This window comes from Rhipicephalus microplus, chromosome 5 (assembly GCF_043290135.1).
Source record: "Rhipicephalus microplus isolate Deutch F79 chromosome 5, USDA_Rmic, whole genome shotgun sequence".
Lineage (NCBI taxonomy): Eukaryota > Metazoa > Arthropoda > Arachnida > Ixodida > Ixodidae > Rhipicephalus > Rhipicephalus microplus.
Window position 1 is genome coordinate 2,906,065 of NC_134704.1, and position 24,402 is coordinate 2,930,466.

The 24,402-nt window shown below is 48.4% G+C and overlaps 1 protein-coding gene and 1 pseudogene across 6 annotated transcripts in view; both read right to left on the reverse strand.

Annotated features, from left to right (window-relative positions):
- LOC119174039 (E3 ubiquitin-protein ligase SHPRH) overlaps window positions 1–24,402 on the reverse strand; it is a 394,742-nt gene that overhangs the window by 297,756 nt on the left and 72,584 nt on the right. For all 6 annotated transcript variants that reach the window (XM_075894712.1, XM_075894713.1, XM_075894715.1 and 3 more), the window contains 2 exons: window positions 8,454–8,657; window positions 7,100–7,263 (listed from right to left, as the gene is read on the reverse strand). In XM_075894712.1, the coding sequence (XP_075750827.1) occupies window positions 7,100–7,263; window positions 8,454–8,657 (368 nt within the window). The remainder of the gene's footprint in view (window positions 1–7,099; window positions 7,264–8,453; window positions 8,658–24,402) is intronic.
- Window positions 2,519–3,923, reverse strand: LOC142817643 (large ribosomal subunit protein uL16-like; annotated as a pseudogene).

Consider the following 24,402-nt stretch of genomic DNA (forward strand, 5'->3'; position numbering starts at 1 on the left):
ACCCCCCTGTAAAGCTGTCTGCGCCGCGTGGCGCAGTGTGGGGTCTCTCGGCGAGGCGAACGAGCGCCTCGCCACGCCACGCTCTTAGAGTGAACGGACACAGTTGACGCGGTCAATACAAAGCACACAACATACATACATTTATTAGCTAATTTAGACGACGATATCGTCCACCGAATGATACACCAATTTCAATTCATACGCTACCATACAAACAACATAACGCAGTGACACACTAAACACACAATAACATGATAAACACACACTAACACACCCAACACACTAACACATACCAAAGGCGGCGTCGCCAACGCCTGACTTTCCACGTGGGACCCCGGCGCGAAGCCCGCGGTGCAGAGCACCGGGAGCCCACGCTACAGACAACCGTTCGCGGCAGCCGCCACGCGCAGAAGAGACTCAACGCTCACCCACCACCTAGGCCTGCCTTCCGCCAGGGGCCACCGCCGGCGCTACCACTCTACCAACAGTGGTACTCAAAGCGAACACAACGCCATTTATCGCCCGGCGGTGGTCACCACCGAAATAAAGCCTTGGGGCGAGACACGTGCGCCACGCGGCGCAGACAACTTTACAGGGGGAGTGTCAGCACCCCCACATTTTTCCAACCTTAAATCAAACCATATCCCGAAATCAGAAATTAGCTACACAAGCTTTAACAAAAAAAATGATATCGCACGACCATAATGTCCTTGCACCACGACACCGCCGCTGGTCGACACTGCTGCACTGTCCGGCTCGACTTCACCTCAGTACTGGCCCCGCAACAGCAACGTTGCTGTCGGCGCGATGAACCGTCGCTAGCGCCGACACGTATTCCAGTTGCGACCAGCACTTGCGAAGGTGCCGGACTGCAGGCAGTTGCGCAGGTCCCAGGCATCTCCCGCGCCCGACATTACGACCGCATTCCTGGCCAGCGATGCTGACAATGTGCAGGACAGCCGGCCGTGCATGACATCCCTCCCGCTGAATACATCAATAACAACAACAAAAAAACTTGAAAGAAAACAATCGAGCAGGTCCTCGGGAAGGGAGCTTGGAGCTTTTCGTCCACGTGGTACGTTGGTCAGTACTGCTAGCTAATACATCGGTGGCGGCCAAAAATAAAACAATCACTTTGCCTAACTCGTGCTCACAAGAAAAAAAAAGTGAGGGAAGCAGAGCGCAACACCTCCACGCCACGATCCACCTAGTTGTGCCACGTGCGACAGGCGGCTGCGCAGAGCCTTAGGCCTAATGAGTCGCTCGGCAACAACCGGCATCCACCCAGCACCCAGCCTAGGCGCAGAAGAGGCAGCCGTGAGGAGACGTCCACTCTGTGAGGTGGCCCTATCGCTCGCCGCACACAGCAGCTTACCGAGCGATCGGCGTCCACCGCCCCGGGCGGTGTCACGACGCCTCGACGTCGAGCCACAATACCAGACAGCAACGACGCCCGGCTCCCTGAGCCAAAAGATATAGAAGAAGCTATTTACAGAAAATCGGACCACCCACGAGGCTTCCGTACTCACTCGCTTCGGGCCTGGCCTACAAACCACGTGCTCTAGGCCTTGCTCACCCCAGGATGCGGACCACATGGCTCTCGTCCTAATTCAACAACGTTTTTGAAAACTAACAACAACAAAAAATAACAACACTTGCGAGCAAAAAAAAATAAATAGAAAGTCAACCTGCCGACAAATTCAAACACGTTACAAAACCCATCTCTTTGCTTCTCAACAAAGCACGCCACCGACGCTAGCAAAGAAGTCCCCCCTAGGCCTACTCTACTCCGGCTCTAACAAAATCCCTGTATTGAACCGCAAAAACTGTCGTCCGATACTCCAAGAGCCCCACGTTGGGCGCCAGTGTGGAGTCTCTCGGCGAGGCGAACGAGCGCCTCGCCACGCCACGCTCTTGGAGTGAACGGACACAGTTGACGCGGTCGGTACAAAGCACACAACATACATACATTTATTAACTAATTTAGACGACGATATCGTCCACCGAATGATACACCAATTTCAATTCATACGCTACCATACAAACAACATAACGCAGTGACACACTAAACACACAATAACATGATAAACACACACTAACACACCCAACACACTAACACATACCAAAGGCGGCGTCGCCAACGCCTGACTTTCCACGTGGGACCCCGGCGCGAAGCCCGCGGTGCAGAGCACCGGGAGCTCACGCTACAGACAACCGTTCGCAGCAGCCGCCACGCGCAGAAGAGACTCGCTCAACGCTCGCCCACCACCTAGGCCTGCCTTCTGCCAGGGGCCACCGCCGGCGCTACTACTCTACCAACAGTGGTACTCAAAGCGAACACAACGCCATCTATCGCCCGGCGGTGGTAACCACCGAAATAAAGCCTTGGGGCGAGACACGTGCGCCACGCGGCGCAGACAACTTTACAGGGGGGGGTGTCAGCACCCCCACAGAGTGTGCCATTGTCATGTACTAAGAACAACCCAACACCTGTTCACGAGGCCGGCTGTTCTATTCTGCTTCGTTCTTCTCTGCCCTGTGCTAGCTGAGCTCGTTTCAGTAGCTGAGTGTCGCTCTCGTTTTCTCACACATATTTATCAAAAATACACATTATTTTGTACAAATGAAACCACCTTATCACAGTGACAAAGTTGAATTGACATACAATATGTACAAAAGCATGTGCAATATTGTCACGGGGTGATGACTGTAGGTCCAAGATTAAACTGTTTATTAGGCCAAACTTGTAGCAGTTGAAACGAAGGTTAGATTGAGCCATACACACTGGCACTGATAGCGGCGAACAGAGTGGCGGCCGTCGATCAACTGGCAAGTGGTGAAGCATGTCATCATGCATACATGCATTGTCGAATATTCCAGCGCTATCGCAAGCGGCCACTTAGGTTCCAAAATAACCTGTAATCTTCGTGTTGTGCGTGTGATCTTAACAAAATGATCTACTACAACCCTGAAGCTTTTCAGACACTGCAAGTGCCGTTCGTGCTGAGAATTACTTACAGTGAAACGGGGCAATAACAAAATTTGAGGAAGGAATGTGGCATTGCCCCCCTCGGAAAAAGGCATCGTCCCGATGCTTTAACAAAAGATGAAAATAAAAAAACAATAAGCACACGCAAGCAAATACAATAATAGAAAAATATACAGTCCTCATGTTTGCTAACATGCATAATACGGCTTGAGGCACACGACATGAACGACTTCAGGTCATGCACGGCGCTGTTGAGAGTTCGTCATGCCATCAAGGACTACCTTAGTCGAGTGGGCCGAGACATCACAGCATGAATCTCCTCATATTCCTCGGCATCCCCCTCGGTGAAGCCCCACTTCTTCGAGACGTGCACCTTCTGACGACTCGGGAACTTGAACTTGGCACGTCGCAGAGCTTCGATCACATTCTCCTTATGTAGCTCCTTGGCACGCATCGACATGATCTCCTGTCCAATGTGCACCCGGGCAACAACGCCCTGGGGTTTGCCAAAGGCACCACGCATCCCTGTCTGGAGCCTATCAGCACCAGCGCACGACAACATTTTATTGATTCGGATGACGTGGAAGGGGTGAAGTCTCATTCGGAGGTGGAAAGCGTCTTTGCCGCAGGTCTCGACGAGGTACTTGTTGGCACAGATGGGGCCAGCCTCCAGCGCCTCGGATGACATTTGCTCGAACTCCTTGGAGATGAGGTGCACACAGAGCGGGAACTCGTCCACTCGCGCCTTCTCGCGCCAAGTCCAAGATACGGATCTTCGGGTCGGGTACACCATGACAGAACCGCGACTTGGGATAAGGCTTGTTCTTGCAGTAGCGGTAACATCTTGCGGGTCGGCGACCCATCTTGCTGGCTGAAGTGCCGAGCAAGAGGCGAAAAGGTTTGGTTTCATCAAGCCTGGTTTCATCAAGTTACTGCGGTAAATTTTGTTCAGCCGCCTTCCTAGTTTCACTTCATAATTGGTATCAAAAAGCTTCTATATTACTTTTGCGGGCCCTTCCCAATGAACCTCAAGCTTGTTCCTTTTGGACGGCCACAGCAGCATTACCTGACTACCTACTTCAAAGGTGCGTTTCTTCACCGATTTGTAGTAGTACTCCTTCGAAAACACTTGTGCAGCCTTCATGTGCCTTTCCACAAGATCTTTCGTTTTTCCAAGCCTCTGAAAGAGGTCTAGAACATACGCAACTACACCAGGGTCCTCACCGAATCTCTCCCAGGACCCGCGCAGCATTCACAATGGCAAGCTCCTGCCATACACAAGCTCTGCAGGGCTAAAACCAGTGCTCTCATGAGGAGCTGATCTCAAAGCGAACATAGCAGGAGGAATACACGCTTCCCAGTCGCATTTGTGCTCGTAGCAAAGAGCTCTCAGTATCGGTTTCAGAACGGAATGCATACGCTCTAACGGATTAGATTGCGGGTGATGGATCGAGCTGTGCACTACTTTTATTCCGTATTTATTCAAAAAGATAGAGGTAAGGCAGCTGGTGAAGACACTACCATTGTTGCATTGGATTTCAGAAGGAAATCTGATGCGTGCAAATATAGATAGCAGTGCATCCACAACATGAGGGGAATTGTGCTCCTTGAGTGGTATCGCTTCCGAAAATTTTGTGACTACACAGAGGGTTGTCAGGATGTACCGACAACCTTGCTTCAACTCTGGCAATGGCCCGATGATATCAGTTACTAGGCGCCGAAAAAGTTCTGTGATAATTGGCACAAGCTTCATGGGTGCCTTCCAGTGGATTTCTCCGCTCTCTCACAAGTGTCGCATGAGCATACAAAGTCTTCGATATTCTTCCAGCATTTCGGCCAATAAAACCCCAGGGAAACTGTAGCCTTGGTGTTCTTTATGCCGAGATGTCCTGCCCAAGCATTTTCATGCGCCAGTTCTAATAGTTGGCGACAATACTTTTGTGGCACCAAGAGCTTCTCATACTTGCGACCTTGCGCATTTGTGTAGCTCCGATACAGGAGCCCTGCTTTCTCAAAAAAGGAAAAATTCTTTTTCTTTTTTCCCAAGTTTCCACTTGCCATTAGCACTTTAATCGAAAGGTCCTCACGCTGCTTTCGAATGAGCGTTTCTCCATCAATCCTCGACAGCTCACTCCAACTTTCCGCTACAGGCGAAAGCGTTGCACCCCTCTCGCTCTGACTCAATGACGCCATGTCGTCTCCTCCCTCGACAAAGACCGCGCCAGTCGCTTCGGCGATGGGCCGCTCGAGTAACTGCTCAAATGACTCACACGGAGAATTTCCTGTCTGGGGTTCCGTCGACTCGCCGCCAAGGTCACGCAGATCAGCACGCTTTGCAGGTGGTGTTTGACCACATTGAATAAGATCAAGTTCCTGCGAAAGCTTCTGCGCTTGCGATCGCGTGAGGGCCATGTACGCTAAGTTGGAGAACGATTTGCCCTGCTCTTTGAGAAGCTGCTCTGAGTTATTCGAAAAAAGGAAAACGACCGGGAAGCGCTGCAGACACATGCGCTTACCGAATGGGCCTTCAATGACAACCGTGGCGATTGGTAAGCAAGCACTCTGCTTCTCGGCGACTTGCCTGATCCACGTGCATTCTCCTGTAAAATCATCCGGAGACACCAACGAAGGATGGACAACGTCCATGGTTGCCGCTGAGTTTCGAAGTGCTCAACACGTTTTCCCATTCACACTAATTTCTTGGAGATTAAGTGTTCATTTGTATTTTATGTTTTTATTTTCTTCTGGCCAAATATCGAGAGCTATTTTTGCTTTGTTTAACACTTTTTGTGCTGTATTTCGTCTACCGGCGAAGGTAGTTGTGAACTTGAACATTGGTGCTTATGCGTGAAAAGACAGACGAAGGACACCTTGCGCCTTCGCTTGGGCAGCCGTCGGTGGTCTGTGTGTGCATGCTTATATGCGTGTGTACATGCGTGGCGCTTCTGTGTTTCCCCGGGGAGAGTGCGCATCATGGCTTCATCTCATCGACGTGTACACTGTAGGTGCTCAGGGCCCTGACCTGCTGACGTCAGACAGTCTGGCTGTGCCCTGCTCTCGGCCGTCGCCTAGAAGCCCTGCTGCCCCCTTCCACCCTGGCTTCTGTGCGAGGCCAGCTGACAGCAGCTACACTAAAACCTCGTTATAATGTAACGAGATATAGTGAAATAATGATTATAACGAAGTGAATGAAATTTCCATTGAAAACTCTATTGAAAACCATGCATTTTAAACCTTGTTGTAACTGAAATAAAATTGACCGGGAAATGGGTATAATGAACTAATGTAGTCTATCAAATTGCCTATAAAAAAACTTACCGTAGTGTGTTAAGTATATTGTTTTCTGCGTAGTTTGGCGCTCGTTCGGCGTGGCTCTTTCAAAACTGCGGCGCCGGCCTTACAGCCACGCCCCGCGCAGCCGAGAGAGCCGTCCTTCTCACACTGCCAGCGGAGAGGATTGAGGAAGCGCTCAGCGGGTCACCAAAACGTTCAGCCAACCAAAAACATTCAGCAGACCGTTTAATAAATAGGCGCGACTTACTGGTTGCGTTGAGTAAAACATGCTCAATTGAACGAACGTCATCTTTGACTGTGCCCGCTAGGCTTGTCGCTAGGTCAATTTCTCTAATTCACGGCCACATGACTGCCCATGGCTTTGCGATACAAGGGCTTTGCAAATGCAGCAGTTGTAGCGTGGCTCTAACACTAAGAACGAGTGTACAATATATTGCATGCTGCTAGGACTCACGAGGATGTGCCCACATGTCAAAAATAAAGATTAGTTGTAGATGAGCGCTGTTGTCGTATCTTGTGCCCTGTTTCTTCTCTGTTAAACGCAATTTTTGTAGCTTAGTGATTATGATAGGTAAGGCTCCAAGGTACTCTAGGCGTACGTTTTGAACAGTTCTTCCAAGTGCATTTTCGCCTTTTGTAGTGCAACAGCCATCTTCATTCTGGTCACATGCATGCTGGCTCCATGGGTTGCCTTCACACTTATGAGAAACCCCAAGCTTTTTTGTTACACAGCTACAGAACTGCAAAAAACAAGGGCCTCAGTTCTTTTGCCTAAAGGATCACGTCACATATCAGCCCGAACACGCAAACACACACCTGTTCGAGAACGTTCTCCTTGATGGTCCTCCTGAAGCACCTTGAAAGGACAGCAACAAGTGGCTCAGAGTCCCCATGGCAGTATGGCATCAGAAGGCATTCGTTCCACCATAATTTCACATTGTAAGGTTCCTCACCGAGAAATAACAGCAGGCCATACAAATCTAAGCAGGAAAAATTAGGGGTGTACACTTTTACAAGCTTGCCTCATCGAATGAGAGCTCACAACAAAACAACAAGCATTGGAATGCATGGCATATTATTTCAGTCCTAGGGCACTGTATGCTGGGGGACAGAGGGCAACCAACTCTAGAGAGAAAAGAATTGCAGCACACACAGAATAATTGAATGAATGTGTAAATGAGTGTCATTCAAGAAACATATAAGGTTGGCCAATGCAAGCAGCAGAGCAGGCCGCAATAGGGCTTGCCAGCAAAGCTGTAGTAATGTGCCCAGCTCACAGAATGCTAGCTTCTCATATTGCCCTTTGCTGGAGATCATTATCCCCAGCAAAGTCTTCAGTGCAAAGACTGCTATTAGCACCTTTGCAGTTGAAGAAACTGAAAGATTTGCAGTGTTACAGTGTGACGAGAACAAAAAAAAAACAGCTAAGGCGCACATATAGTATGATGGGACACAGCACTGACTACCAACTGAAGTGTATTTATTCAAGAAACGGTGTTTATATGGGCCGAGCCAGACTTGCGCATCTGTGCACAGTTGACCGCAATGTACATACTTGCCAAAATTACAAACTTAAAAAAAGATTAGAAATGGTTCTCACATCTCGCATGTTTTGCTGCTCATCCAAAGTCCAGAAGTGCTATTTCACTCTCATGGAGGGTCATTATTGACTGGCTAATGCACTTGCCTTCGTTCTTTTTAAAGTAGAAAGGTTCCATTATTTTTCTGGGTAGGGTGTCCTGGTGTTTTCACACTACAGTAGCTTCGTTAAACAGGGGATGACGTGCGTTGGGGGACAACGCATGTCATCCCCTGTTGTCCGCCACACGTTGGACACTCCGGAATTTTTTCTGTGTGGCGCTACCTAAATCTCGATGGTTGTAGAATACGGCCTACCCGAAAAAAAATATGTCCACCCCGAGGTGCAAACAACTTACAGGGAGTGATAGCACCCCCCTCAAGCTTGACTACGATGGATGTGAACTTGGTTTCACTTACTGAACAGCTCAGGCACAGGGTGGCAAAGGCACAGTAAGTGAAAGCCATGTGAGAGAAAGGCTACTTTATAGCAGCATGCCAATTATTCAACTTGAGTGTTGCCGATGGGAAACAAGGCATCTCCTTAGAGACAGTGTGCAAAGAGTAAATGACTGGCTGCCGCCACACTGACCGTGCATGCTTTTCTGGATGGGTGTTCCAGTGACACACCACCGGTTGACTGCCGAAAGCTTGAGGGCCATCTGAGCTGCCTTAGTGGCCGTTCCTTCGACCATCTGGGCCTCGTCCAGACACACGCGCCACCAGAGCAACGCTGTTAGTGGGCTGGGCGTTGGCAGGAACTTGCGGGGATTCCGAAACGACCGGCTCTCGGCACCTGAGGTTCACAGACAAGGCCAGCTAACACGACACTGGACAGAAAAAGAAAGCCAGGCCTGCGCAGAAGGCGCGGCATAGTCACAGCGAAAGCTAGAAGAGCGGCCTTTCAAAGCCTTTTCTAACCACTCATTGGGTAACTGCTGTAAGCACACTTTCTGGGTACCCACTAGGACAATAATAATCATAATTTATGTGTAGTAGTTCGGCATTCGCTATATTATCTTTCATCATTCTTTTGAGAAGCGTAGTATCCCCTAAACACTTGCACGGAACTTTGTGCCAATTGTTCATGCAGTGGCTGATGACGATGAGGAATTATGTCTAAAGTGGGTATGTGCCAGAGTTAATAGGTGATCAAGAACAAGCTTTTGTAATGGGTTGAAAGATTGGACGACCCACTCGTTACGCTATTCACATTGTGTGACACCTGGTTGTTCCTTTGCTGTTACAAAACACTTTATTACTCATATTAGCAATATTCCTTGCCCGAAATCAAGACAGCTTAAGGCAAGTTTGCGAACAAGTCCCAAGCAACGTCATGGCTTAGTGGTAGAATACTGGACTGGCATGCAGAGACCCAGGTTCGAGCTTCACTGTGGCCTTGGCGTTGTTCATTTACCCAGGTTTTTTTTTTTTTTATTTCGTGCAATAGTGGTTACAGACACCGGTGGTGGTGGGGGACAATTAGCATGCTGCGTGTGACCCGAGTTGTAATCTCATAACAGCTTTCACTATAAAAAATGGCCTGCCCTCACATTTGACATCATGACTACTGTTCACCTTTACTCTACTAACTGAAGCCCAATCAATAGTCTGATATTCTTATTCAATACAAAGCTAAGTGTATACATGTTGGACAGTTATAGATACATATATTTCCTCAAGCCTTTGCCAGCTGGGTCTGTCTTCCTTGTAACATATTTGGTGGAGCTGTGCGATCCCTGTCTTCGCCACGGAACTCCGCGGCAGGCGCTCACGCGCAGTTTTCAACATGGCCTTTTAAAACTACTTCTCTGGCCGTCAGCCTCCTGCCCTGCCTACCAACCCATCGGCCACAATAACTTTTGTGACGCTTTCCGCCGTGAAAGATCCTGGCATATTCTCGGGCCGTGAGAGTAATCACGTTGACAAATGGCGACGCCTCTACAAACATGTCAGCACCACTTACAGGTGGGATCCCGCACTTATGCTCGCAAACGTGATACTTTATCTCGACGAAACCTCTCGTGTCTGGTTCCACAACCAGGAGCTTGACATTACGAGCTTCAAAAAAAAGATCCGTGAGCTTTTTGGGAACCATTTGGTCATCGTCAAGCTGCAAAGAATGAGTGTCAACTGGCGCACAAACTTGCACAGTGTCCTACATCAGTTACATTCAGGACGACCTCGCACTATGCCGCCAAGCTGACAAAAACATGTTCGAGCCTAAAAAAGTTGTGCATATTTTAAAGGGTGTCGCCGACAATGCATTTAACTTGTTGATATTCAATGATGTGTCATTTGTTGATGTAATATTTCAAGAATGTCGCCGGCTCGAACATGCTAAAAGTAAGCACATCTCCCATCAATTCCTGCACCTCTCCAATACAGCAGCTACGTCATCACGCCTCGATAAATATAGTCCATCCGACACCTCTGACAACTTGTCTCGACTCGTCAGGCGTGAACTCGAAGCAGCCGCCATTGCTACAGTGCCACCAACGTCACCTCACTCCACTACTTCGATTCCGTTGCCCCTTATTCAAGCCATTGTACGACAGAAAATCACCAGCATGGGTCTATGCTATATTTCGACGCCTTCCCGTACTAACTGCCGGCAACAATTTATGTCTGCATGTCCATCCCCATCTGGCTTTCCATTGATGTTCCACAATCCTTTCACATGGTGAACACCTGATGACAAGCCAATATGCTTTTCTTATCACTGTATTGGGCACATTCCCTGTAGTCGCAGAAGCCATTGGGGTCCTAGGGCACAACGGTTTCAGCGCTCCTTCAATGCCCGATCTGCTTATCGTCAGGAGACCAGCCCAAACCACTTTGCCCATCAGGAACCTGTGACTGACCGCCGCTACTCCCGCTCTCCATTCCCTCAACGTCACCAGTCTCCATCCCCCCAATTTTTAAAAAATCTGGTGATGAGCCTCCTATTCATAGGCGTCCGTATCGCATATCGTTGATGGAGCTTCAGATTATCCAAATTGAGGTCGCCGAAATACTTGCAAGCACATCATCAAATTATCCTGCACTCCTTAGGCATCCCCTGTCGTGCTAGTCTGCAAGAAAGACTGCACATAACGTTTCTGTGTCGATTATCGCCACTTAAGCAGAATTACAAAAAAGTATGTGTACCTTCTGCCACGAATAGATGATGCTCTTGATTGCCTCTTTGGTGCCTGCTATTTCTCCTCCATAGACCTTTGTACCGGCTACTGGCAGATTGAGGTGGATGCTATGCATTGGAAAAGGGCAGCATTTAATACAGCTGATGGCCTATATCAATTCAAAGTCATGCCCTTCAGACTGTGTAATGCTCCAGCGACGTTTGAACAGATGATGGACTCGCTGCTCAGAGGCTTTGCCGTGGCTTTGAAGTGGCGATGGCATCAGCGCAGTGCTAGCCCAACGACAACGTGGCCATGAATGCGTTATGGCATACGCCAGCCGCCTCTTACCAACACCCGAATGCAATTATCTTATCATAAAGCGCGAGTGTTTGGCTTCTTCTGGGTGGTTGCCAAGTTCCGGCCATACCTCTATGAACACCGATTTTCGATAGTTACAGACCAGCACGTGCTCTGCTGGTTGAATTCTCTTAAAGATCCCTCAGTGCGCCTTGGTCGCAGGGCTTCGCGCCTGCGAGAGTTTTCATACTTGGTCATGTACAAATCTAGCCACCTGCACCAGGATGCTGATTGCCTCTCCCGGTACACCGTGAACGATCCTGCTGACCACAACATAAACAAGGTGCACTCCCTCTTCTCAGTGTCCGGCTTCATTCACATTAAGGAAGAACAGAGAAAGCATCCACTCCTGCTCAACATCATCAGCCGCATAGAGTTTTCCCAAACAGATGCCTCCAACTGTGACTTTGTCTTTCAAGATGGCGTCCTATACCACCACAATTTCCGACCTGATGGACCTGGCCTTCTTATTGTCGTACCTAAGCATTTACACTGCAGCGTCCTCACTGTACTTGACAATGCGTCCACAGCAGGACACCTTGGCGTATCTCGCACGCACGCGCTCGTACGGCGCCGTTTCTGCAGGCCAGGCCTTGCTCGCTCAGTACACTGATACGTCGCAACGTGTGAACTATGTCAACGTTGCAAAACACAATCCCTGCTATACGCTGGCCATCTTCAACCAGTCGTCATACCCACACAACCATTTTACTGCGTTAGGTTAGACCTGCTTGGTCTTATTCCTGAATCAACAGTAAGTCACAAAACGATAGCCGTGGGGAGTAGTTACGCCACATGCTACACCATTGCTTGAGCTCTACCGAGGAGTTACGTGACCGACGTTGCCGACTTCCTGTTACGTGACGTTATATTGACTCACGGTGTGCCAAAGCAGCTACTCACAGATCGTGGCCGTACATTTCTCTCCCAAGTGGTCGCCGACATCCTGTGTTCCTGTTTCACGCAGCACAAAGTGACCACAGCTTACCAACCACAAACCAACAGCCTCACAGAATGCTTTATTCATATTCTTACAGATATGCTTGCAATGTATGTATCACCGGACCATCGAGACTCAGATCTTGCCCTACCTTATGCGACGTTCGCGTACAACTCGTTTAGACATGACACAGCAGGTTTTTCACTTTTCTACCTATTGTATGGAAGGGAGTCAACTTTACCCTTGGACACCATCATTTCCAGCACCTTGTCCACCAGCGAGTATGCTTGTGACGCTATTGCACGAGCTGACCATGCCTATCATCTCACCTGTGCTCGTCTGATGGCGTCACAGAGCAAGCAACGACGTCGCTACAATGCTTCACATCGCGACGAACATTTCACTCCGAATACCCTTGTGTTACTGTGGTCTCCTCATCGTAGGGTGGGCCTATCTAAAGAAATTTTGTGTCATTACATGGGACCTTTCCGTGTATTGCGGCAGATATCAACTGTTACTCAAGAGATTGGCCTCATCTCTCTGTTGTCATCAGTTCAGTGCAGTGATACTGTCCACATGTCAGGCCTGAAGATCTATAACTGTGCTCCTGAGGATGACCTATAAATCTCCGAGATGGTGCTTCCGCCACCAGGAGTCATGCTACATAACAGTGGCATAGCAATCCAGACGACGAAGAGGAGGACGACAGCAGACATAGTGTAGCAAGCTCTTCATTCGGCAGCTCGGCTCAATAAACCATTTGTAAATACATATATTTCCTCAAGTCTGCGCCTCCTGGGTCTGTCTTCCTCGTAACAATATTCAACTTAGCAAAAAGAACTTGGTGATTGAGCACCACAAGCCTAAAATTCCATATAATATTTAGTGATGTGTTGGGCCACTGCTTGTAAACACCAGCAAAAAGGCAGTTGAGTATCAGCAACAAATTAGAAATCAGAGACTCAACAAGAGACAACAGTTTATTTGCCAATGACATAAATGAAAAAGAATGAAAAAGGGGGAAAATAAGCATCAGCATTAAAGGGGTCGTGAAACAGCCGCTTTACAACGACAATGCGGCACCATCGGCAGCTACATGTGCTAACTGTGTCATCAGCCCGCGTGGACCTGCATAGACACTTTGCTTATCAAGGAACGCGGAACTCTATGGCATATCGAGCGTGCTCAAGAGGCGCTCATCGGCGTCTGCCATAAGCGATCCGCATCCCACAAGGACGCTGCTTAATATGACGCCAGAGTTCAAGTTAGCGCCGATCGCGTATGACAAAGACACTGATGAGTGTCCCAGTTGCACGTACTCGCAAGTACCGGAGAGTTCCGCGTTCCTCGATAGGCAAAACATTACATATGGTGACGTCACCTAGTTAGTGCATGTGGACGCCGCTGGCTTCGCATTGTCGCTTTAGAGCGATCGTTTCACGACTCCTTTAATATATTCACAGCACATGCTATCGCACTGCTCCAATATACCAGTGCATTACTATATTTCTAAAATACATGGGGATTATTTTGGAACTGACCTTTTTCATTTGGCTGTAGCTTTGTTAGAAATTATTCAATTTTAATGCACTTTGTGGTGAAATATCCAACAAAAACAAAAATTTAATCGCCCATCTTGTTTACTGATGGGCAACAGTGACAAAAAAAATGGATGGATGAAAAGCTTTATTGGAGTCCTGCAGGATTCCACCCCCGTTTTATAGGGGTAGGATCACCAGCTGCTCCTCCATAGGGACTGGGAGGCCTAGCCTTACCACCGCATCGTGGGCCTTCTGGACAGCCTTGAGTTGTTCTATGAGGACTGGAATCGTGAGCATTAAATGAAAGGCATTCTCGAAAAATTCTATAAGTAATAAATAACAAGAAGGCCTGTTGAAATTGGAACTGTTTGATGTTTCGAGAGGTTGTTTTTGCAAACCTTTGTCAGGGTTAGACATTTATGGCCTTTACATATTTTAACATGATCACGTTAAAGAGCTCGTTTTGCCTAAATTCTGGCGTCCGCGTCGGTGGTTGTGAGTGAAAAATCATCTTTGCATCGCCGAAAAATCGAGAAAGATGAAAAAAAATGGTAAAAAATGCCGCAGCTGAGTGGGGATTGATCCCGGATCGTTTGCATGGCAAGCAAGTGTTCTACCACACAGCCACGTCTTGGTTTGTAAATAAAGTGAAAATGACTTCCTCTGCTTGGAAATGGAGCGAAAGTAACTTTCAAGCTTTACAAACACACGTATACTGTATACATACTTCACAATACAACATAAAATATTACCTTATTAATGTGTGTTACAAGCATACATTGCCATCGGGCATGAGAACATGGGATTACCATAATGACTTCGTAGTTTAAAGCCAGTCATCCACTAAGAAAGGCACACACCCTACTGCACCCTTAAGGCCACATAGTGGTTGCACAGCAAGTTCAAAAAGGCTTCATACACTAAGTATTTGAAGTATGCACTAGGAACAGAATATTTCTATCGCATTCAACTCTTGAAGGCTAAGCTTAAGGATCGCCTCGCTTTTTTTTCTTTTTGCTAGTCCTTTTTGATATGCCACAACCAGAGTTTTTAACATTCTATAAGTACAAGCCATCCCTCCTCATAAAGCACTTCATGCTATTCTTTCTTTTTCCAGTGTTACACATAAAAAAAAAAGCTGGACAGGTGCTTCTTTAATGTTTTCCTCCAGCATACAAAAAAAAAAAACTACAGCCCGATGGCATAGGTACGTTCTGAAAGAACCTCCTCAATCGACTCTCAGTGGCCAACCAGCTTAAATGTGTCTTTCACTACGAACAAAGTTTGTAACATTAAATCATAAAGTACTATTGCTTTGTCAAAATGCTAAGAATTAACCGACACTCCACTATGTCTCTAACTTTAGTACAACACTCCCCCTGTAAGATTAATCTTAAATTGCAGAACTAAATATTCACAAACAAGAGCTATGACTAATTTTCTTCGTTCCAGCATTTTGTACTGTATAACTACTTTGATTCATTTGGTTATTGAGTTGTTTAAACTGTTTTGCATTCCCTGCAGTGAAATCTCACAATATTGTTACATAAATAAAGAAGAGCAAAGCACTGAAACATGCATGCTTTTTCCCGCTTAGTACTGTTGTCTGCCTTTAAAAACATGCAATGCTTTACAATGTTCAGGTGAATACATTATCTCACATTAGACTGCAGAAAACCAAAATTGCATGCAGAATGCCAGAGAGTCAGTCAGCAGGCGCATGCAGTTCAGTTATGACAGTTCGAGGTACGGAGACAACAGCTTTTATATCTTCAGTTGCAGGCAGGTTGTCAACAGCAGACTGGACTGAGAAGGAAGCCTACACGGTGATGTCCAGACCCCAGTCGCCCAAGTGCAGAGAGAGAAGGACCATAGTGAATGCAACATAGTTCCACATTTCAGGCCTCCCGTTGGCAATGCCCAATTTTGTGTTTCATTGTGACATGCTAGGTATATTTTCACCATCACCATGAGGTCCCATCCAAATGGACCCTTGCATCATACGCATACTAAAGCAGGTGAGGGCAAATGCAGCTCAAGCATACAGGAAAAATACCAGCTGAACAAAAGTACTACTTTTCTGCAAAGCAGCCGTAATGGCAGACATATACTCCAAAATGTCTCAGTACTTGAGAACAATTACACAAAAAATGGAAGCGAAATTACTATTTCTTCCCCGTTTTAGCACCACAGCAAAACACTCTCTCTTTTACCATATGCAGGGCCATACCAGCATTCACGCTATTTATTCACCTTGAACCCTAATCTGTTGCTGCTCTGGCTTACTCACTATTTCTATTGTTTAGTGCAAGTCTGCTCTTTTCACATGAATGTAGCACTCATGCTGAAAATGACGTGGCTGCTATAGCAAAAAGTGCCATAAGAGGTTAGCAGCTGTGGCACAATCAGGCTGCTAGTGTGTTGAGTGCATTGTTTGTTTAGAGCCATAACCTTAGAGGTGTGTGAATACATTGACCAAATAATTAGTTATACTATTCAATTCACAAGGTACCAGTGCTATTTTTTGGAATAATGAAACCCCACAAAATATAAATATAGATATCAGCGCAGGAAAATACATAACTGAGTCAAATTTCACAAAATGTGGTGCAAAAATAGGCTCATTAGTTTCAGCTGTCACATTCCCCCCCCCCCCCCCTCAACCATTGCGATTTTGCAAATGTGCCGCCTGTATCCGAGTATAGTGGCAGGGCATGACATTATTGCACATGGCCAGGCCATGTTATTGAAATAAAGTGCCAAAATATTGTCACGTGCTTGCGGCAAGAAAGACGATGGTAGTTGTGCCTGTGCCATGAAGGACAACGAAATCGACGAAAAAAAAAAACTTGCTTGCACATTCTATTAAAGAGTCCTGCTCATGATATCTCGATTTCTTCAGCAAGAACTCTGTTTTCACGTCGTGACACTGGCGGAGGTGCTGGAGCCTACAACCTGATGCAGGACAGTATTGCTTGGACCCGTTCACCTAGTCCAGAGGCTCAGCCCCTCGTCACGACTCTGGTGCATTAATTCAGCCGGCACCTGCTAGGCCCAAGTCCGGAGTCCGTAGCTGCACCGTCTCTTGCCAGCACAGCAGCTCCTACCACATCTACGGTTATCCTTCCATCGCAGACCACTCTTTCCTCGCAGGTGACCCTTTAACATCCTCGCATTCCTGAAGTTTTCCGTGGGGAAGAGTATGAGGATGTCGAGGACCGCCTCGAACAGTTTGAGCAAGTCACTGTATCCAACAGCTGAAACAAACAACAGAAACTTGGCCGTGCATATTTCGCACTGAAAAATAGCGCTCGCACATGGTATGAGAACTGCGGGGCTACTTTCCAATCTTGGGAAGATTTTCGTCGAAAGCTCCTCACCACACTTTTGAACTCGGACCTACGGGATCGCGCACAAATTGAGGCCCACGTGCAAAAACCCAACCAAACAGCTGCCATGTACGCAGAGGGTATGATCCGTCTGTTTCAACGAGCTGACCTTGACATGCCCCAAGAGAGGAAGGTGCGTCACCTAATGTAGGGTGTTAAAGAACCAGTGTTCACAAGCCTCGTATGAAATCCACCTACAACCCTAGATGAATTTATAAGAGAGGCGACTGTCATCGAGCGCGCACTGCAACAACGATGCTAACACCTTGACAGCCGGCCGAACCACACAACAGTAAGTGCTGCAGCTCAAAACATTGCTGTCTGCGACAGTTCCCTGCGACAAATTATCAGAGAAATACTTCATGAAGAACTTTGGGCCCTCATTTTTCTCCGATCTCATCGTCTGTCGCATCTGTTGCCAAAATCATCCACCAGGAGTTGAAGCAAGCCTTTACACCACTCGCGCCAAGTCCTAAGCCTCGTACAGCGAGCTTGCTCATGTGGTCCGTCGTCCTGCACCGTCATTTGACGTGACGCCCTTCCAGCCACGACCCGCTGCCGTGCCTTGGTGGCAACAGGATTCTATAAGATGACCCCCAGTTTGCCAAACTGACTTACGGCGCATGGCCGACCGTTGACGTATTTGCTTCCGCTGCGGGGAACCAGGCCACATTGCCCGCTATTGCTGTCGTGGTGATTCCGGATTCAGGAGCTTTTCTCCTCCCGCTTCTTTCCACTCTGAAGTCCGTCGCGCCCACGACGCCGATCAACTGTCGACTGGCCGAGTAACTCCACCGCATCGCTGGCGATCTCCATCACCTGCGCGTCCCACTTCCCCGAACCCTCAGAACTATGCGTACGTCACCAGAGGCCGTCCACCTAGCCCGGGCCGGGGAAACTAACTGCTGCGACCTCCGGAGGCATGGCTGCCAATTGTCGAGACACTGAAAAGTGCCCCCTATCACCGCAAGAAAATATGATGACAAGGACGACGAATGCGACCACGAATACTAATGCCAATGAAGTTGTACGTGCCAATCTTGGCCTTCTCGTTGACGGACATCACATTACAGCACTGGTAGACACTGGCACCGACTTCTCAATCATGCGACAAGAGCTCGCGAACCGCCTTAGAAAGGTCAAGACACCTAGGACAGGGCCCCACATAAGGAGTGCTGGTGGTCAGCTGGTAACTTGTTATAAACTTTCTTGGGGGCAACTAATACATGTACACTTGCAAGGTACGCCCTCAATCATAATTTTCAAGTTGGGAAGCAGCCCTTGTATTCATAACCCTGGGGAGAAGCGAGGTACCTGCTATGCATCTGCAAGGCATCTTGTGCACTTGGTTGACACTGTAGCCGACGACGAAGAGTGATGGGTCTTATGGCTGATCCTTTTGTAACGAGCCGAAAGCATCTAGCGACCCACTTATTACACAATTCACCTTGCACAATGCCTGATAATCTTCTACAATGTCGTATTAGGTACATGTAATAACTTCATTACTTTCCAACATGACGTCTATAAAGCGTTTTGTCGTGAATCTCGGAGGCTAGTGCTAGCGACGATACATATTGCCACGTTCCTTTTCTCAAGCTTTGTTATCGCCCTGTTACACGACGTATTTTCAGCGCAAGCCGTGCCTGCAGTGTTCAAGAAGCTTCAGGACTGTAGTAGACCATTTCAATAAGATTACGCCCACTCTGCGAATTACACAGATTATTCTGAAAGCTACGTCACCGCTAGCGATAACGCTAGAACATTTGATGGCAAGTGTATAAATGCCAACGAGTTTTGCCGCTTGTCAGTTGATTGACGGCCGATGCTCTGTTCACCGCTATCAGTGCCAGTGTGTATCGCTTTAATCTTGCTTTCTTACTTTTCCTTTGTTGGCTACAAGTTCGGCCCGAATAAAGAGTTTCATCTGATCATCGAGCCTGCTGCCTTGGTTCACGTCACGACCTCGTGGCATAAGGTGGAGGTGCTGCTTCTTTGATGTAGCGGACGCCCCTGTCAAGCCGCCAACCCAGTAAGCGGCAAAGGCGCCAATGCCAGGCAGCGTGAAAACCGCAGGCAGTGGGGACTGTAGTCACAGTACGGACCCCTTTTCAAAAAAACCCGGCAGCCTCGTATCAGGACAAGAACGACGGCAACAATGACCACCCCTATGCAGCCTGCCCCAATTGTTCTCCGGCAGCCCAAGAAGCCGGCAACCTTCCGCAGATCACAATCGAGGACCCGGAAAGCTGGCTCAACGCATTCCATCGAATTGCCGCTTTCAATGCCTGGACCACTGAAGATAAGCTTCGACATGTGTACTTTGGCTTGGAGGACACAGCTCGCACCAGGTTTGAAAACTAAGAACGAACCCTAACAACGTGGGAGATAGTTTGCACCAAGTTTCTCACGACATTCACGAGCGTCCGTCTATAAGGAGAGGGCCGATGCGCTTCTAGAAACCCGTATCCAGCTGCTAAACGAAAGCATCACACTATATACTGAAGAAATGACGAAACTGTTTTGCCATACAGATCCAAATATGCCCAAGGACAAGAAAGTCCGCTTTCTCATGCGAGGAGTTAAACAAGAGCTCTTCGCTGAGCAAATGCGAAACCCACCTTCGACAGTCCAAGAATAATTTGTCTCGGAAGCAACGACAATTGAGAAGACGCTAGAGATGCGCACCAGACAATACAATCGTCGGCCGACTCCAGGCTTTGCAGCTTTTCAAGCCCTAGGCCCTGAAGACCTGCGCGAAACAATCAGAGCCATGGTGCGAGAGGAGCTCCGAAAGCTGTCTTTGCCACAGCCAGGATTGAAGTGGCAAACTTGTCTCGCTTACTTGGACAACGTCGTCTTGTTTTCCTCAAGCTTCGACGAGCATCTTCGGTGCGTTGAAACTGTACTACAAGCCATCAAGACATCCAGACTCGCCCTGAAGCCGGAAAAGTGCATATTTGCGTACGAGAAGGTTTTGTTCCTGGGACACCTGATTAGCAAGTCTGGAGTCCGTCCCGATCTACGAAAAAAAGCCGCCATCGCCGACTTCGCACCGCCCACGGACACGAAGGCAGTGCGCCCATTTCTGGGCCTGTGTGCCTGTTATAGGTGGTTTGTGAAAAACTTTTCCCGCATCGCCGATCTACTCACTAACCTTACCAGGGCCAACGTGGAGTTCAAGTGGGAAACGCCGCAGGAACACGCTTTCCAGGAGCTAAAAATTCACCTCCAGGCGCCTCTGTTACTTGCCCATTTCGACGAACTCGCCGAGACAGAAATACACACCGGCGCAAGCAGCGTAGGTCGCGGCGCGATTCTTCTACAGAGGAGTGATGAACTGCTAACGGTTATTGTTACACCAGCCGATCACTGTCCACAGCATAAGCCAATTATTCCACAACAGAAAAGGAGTGCCTCGCCATCATCTGGGCTACATCGAAGTTTCGCCCCTACCTCTACGGCAGGCACTTCAAAGTTGTGAGCGACCACCACGCCTTGTGTTGGTTACCTATTTTGAAGGACCCTTCAGGTCGCTTCGCACGATGGAGCCTGAGGCTTCAAGAATATGACATTACCGTTGTTTACAAGCCTGGCAGGAAACACTCTGATGCCGACTGTCTCTCTTGTGCGCCTGTCGACCCACCACCACCCAACGACCCGGATAATGACTACTTCTTGGGAACAATAACTGACGACAACTTCGCTGAACGACAGCGGGCCTACTTGAAACTTAAGTTCCTAGTAGAATATTTCGAAGGCAGGACCGTCACAGTTCCGGAGACATTCCAGTGCACATTTGTGTCGTTCTTCCTGTGAAACAGTCTTCTCCAAAAGAAAAGCTTCTCACCGCTTCGAGCCAAGCACTTTAGCCAAGTACAAGGCTAGCAGGATTTCTGCAGCCCATTGAGCCACCTCGCTGACCATTCTAGCAGACCGGTATGGACCTACTGGGGTCATTCCCGATGTCGGCTTGCGGAAACAAGTGGATTGTGGTAGCTACAGACTACCTCACACGCTACGCCGAGACAAAAGCCCTGCCCAAAAGCAGTGCATCCGAGGTAGCCAAGTTCTTCGTCGAAAACATCGTCCTACGTCACGGCACCCTGGAGGCCCTCATCACCAACAGAGGAACGGCATTTACTGCTGACCTAACTCAAGCGATCTAGGCATACAGCCAGACAAGCCACCACCGCACGAGAGCGTACCACCCACAGACCAACGGCCTCACCGAGCGGCTAAACAAGACCATTGCCGACAAGCTGGTAACGTACGTCGATGTCAAACACAAGACGTGGGATGCCATTCTTCCGTACGTGACCTTCGCATACAACACAATAGTGCAAGAGACGACGCAAATATCTCCATACAAACTTTTCAATGGAAGGAGCCCAGCAAAAACGCTCGATGCCATGTTACCCAACGTCACCGACGAAGAAAACCTCGATGTGAGTGAGTACCTTCAACGCGCCAAGGAAGCCCGACAACTCGCGCGTCTCCGTATCAAGAATCAACAGACGATCGACAGCTGCCATTACAATGTTCGACGACGCTTCGTAGAATACCAGCCCAGTGAACGTGTTTGGGTGTGGACGCCGATACGCTGACGTGGACTCAGTGAAAAGTTTCTGCGACGGTACTTCGTATCGTACAGGGTGGTTCGACGTCTCGGCCCACTTGATTACGAGGTTGTCCCTGACGGCATCACGAACTCTCAATGACGCCGATCGCAACTTGAAGTCGTCCATATCGCGCGCTCCAAGCCGTTTAATGCGTGTTAACGAACTGAAACAGTGTGCAAAGAAGTTTGATAGTGATGCCAGATAGTAGGCAGACAGCCGGTACGGACACAAACACTCGAGCAATCCAGCATCTACATTTCGTGCACATGCTCGCGCTTTGCACTCAGAGATAGTCCCACCGGTCATCGCCTTGCGAATTCCCCACTACAATACCCCGGCGATGAAGACGAGCCACCCTGGTGACTCAAGGTGACAAGAGAACAGGAGGGTTGTAGCAGGGCTTGAGGCGACTGACGTGGACCGTCTCACGACTAAGTCGGCGCATGTCCGTGGACGGCTTGAGCGGTTCAATCACATAAATGACAAAAGAAGGCCGCTGTATGACGCAGTAAGGGCCAGTATACTTTGGTGCAAACTTGGGAGTCAGTCCAGGAGAGTGTAAAGGCAGTCGGAGCCACACAAGAGAACCGACGGGTAAAGTGTCTTGAACAAGATCACTGTCATGGCAATCTTTTTCGAGGGCTTGATTATCGGCTGTAAAGGGCCGTGCAAGCTGACGACATTCTTTGGCATGTTCGGCCATTTCAGAAACTGCGCTGAACTTGGAGGCATCAGGATAGTATGGCAGAATTGTGCCGAGTGTGCTGCAGATACGACAGACACAAAAGCTGTCGTGCAACCTCTTCGCGTACATATTCTTTTATCTGCTCCAGCAGGGAGCTGTCACCACCGACGACCAGGGCAGCGAGAGAGTTGTCTGTTGTCGTCGACCTCCGAGCCGATGCACGCTGTTTTCGAATCTCTTCCAAGCTTTGGCACAACGTCACAAGCTCGGATATGGCACTTGGGCCCTTCGCCAGCAACATTTTAAAGGTGTCAGTGTCTCTGCCTTTTAAGATATGCCTGATCTTGTCTTGTTCGGTCATCTCAGGGTTAAAACGCCGGCATAAATCGATAACATCTTCAACATAGCTTGTGAAGCTTTCGCCCTGCCTTTGTGCACGTCCGCATTGGCGCTCTTAAGCACGCAACTTGCGCACTGTGGGGCGATTAAACAGCTGCAAGGATGGTCTTGAAAGTGGCCCAAGTGGTAAAGCCAGCACGGTGGTTTGTGAACCACAGGCTGGCGACGTCTTTGAGATAAAATGGGACATACTCCAATTTCGAGGGGTCCTCCCACTTGTTGGCAGCGCTCACCTTTTCAAACAGGTGCAAACAGTCTTCCACATCTTGGTCCTTGGTGCCGCTGAAGAAGGGGGGATCCCGTTGGCGCAGGGTGGTAGGCACGATGACCAGTTGAGATTGGGCCGTGCTTTGCTGGGTATCACCTTGCTCGGTCGTCTGATCAGGCACTGCTGATGCAGTGGGCAGCTTCCGGCTTCGAAGTTCCAGATTTGCGTACCTAGCACACTTCCACCACTTTTCAAGGGAGTTTAATAGCGACGCCAGGTAGCAGGCAGACAGCCGGCACGGACACAAATACTCGAGCAGTCCAGCATCTACAGCTCGTGCACACGCTCATGCTTCGCACTCAAAGATGGTCCAAGTGGTCATTGCCTTGGAATTCCCCACTACTCAGTGTATTTTGTTGTATTATTGCAGTATCGTAATTTATTTCTTGTACTTGTACTTTCATCTTCTGTTAAAGCATCGGAACGATGCCTTTTTCAGAGGGGGGCAATGCCACGTTCTTTTTCTCAAGTTTTATTATCACGCCGTTACACTACGTATTCTCAGCACGAAGCAAGCCTGCAGTCTTCGAGAGGCTTCAGGACTGTAGTATCTCATTTCGATAAAATCACGCCCACTCCGCGAACTATACAGATTATTCTGGAAGCTACACCACCACTAGCGATAACGCTTGAACATTCAATGGCAAGTGTATAAATGCCGACACGCTTCGCCGCTTGTCAGTTGATCGACGGCTGAGGCTCCGTTTGCCCCTATCAGTGCCAGTGTGTATTGCTTTAATCTTACTTTTCGTTTGTTGGCCACAAGTTCGGCCTGAAGAAAAGTTTAATCTGATCACCGAGCCTGCTGCCTTGGTTCACGTCACAATCTCGTGACAGTATGCTAGGCAGCATAGGAAACATGGTTTGATAATGACCAAGAAAAAACTATCTCAGAAATTAGACACTCGACAAACAAGAGACAAATGGTGAAACTAACAAAAAACTACAAAAGTAAACTCAAATAATCAGTTTCTTCTACTAACTGCACCCTAGGCACTTCGGCCTCGCTGTCAGTCTGAATCAAACGCTCTTACTTTGTAAACCCAACATCCATTACACTGGGTCAGCGGTCAATGTTACCAATGATCCTGTAGCAATCACCGCTCCAATGAGTCACAATCAGCCACGCTGCCATAAGCCGCCTTTTCGCAGTCGCTGCCAACGTGACACGACATCATCGTCAGTTAGGCCTAGTGCGGGACCGAATTTCTTCTT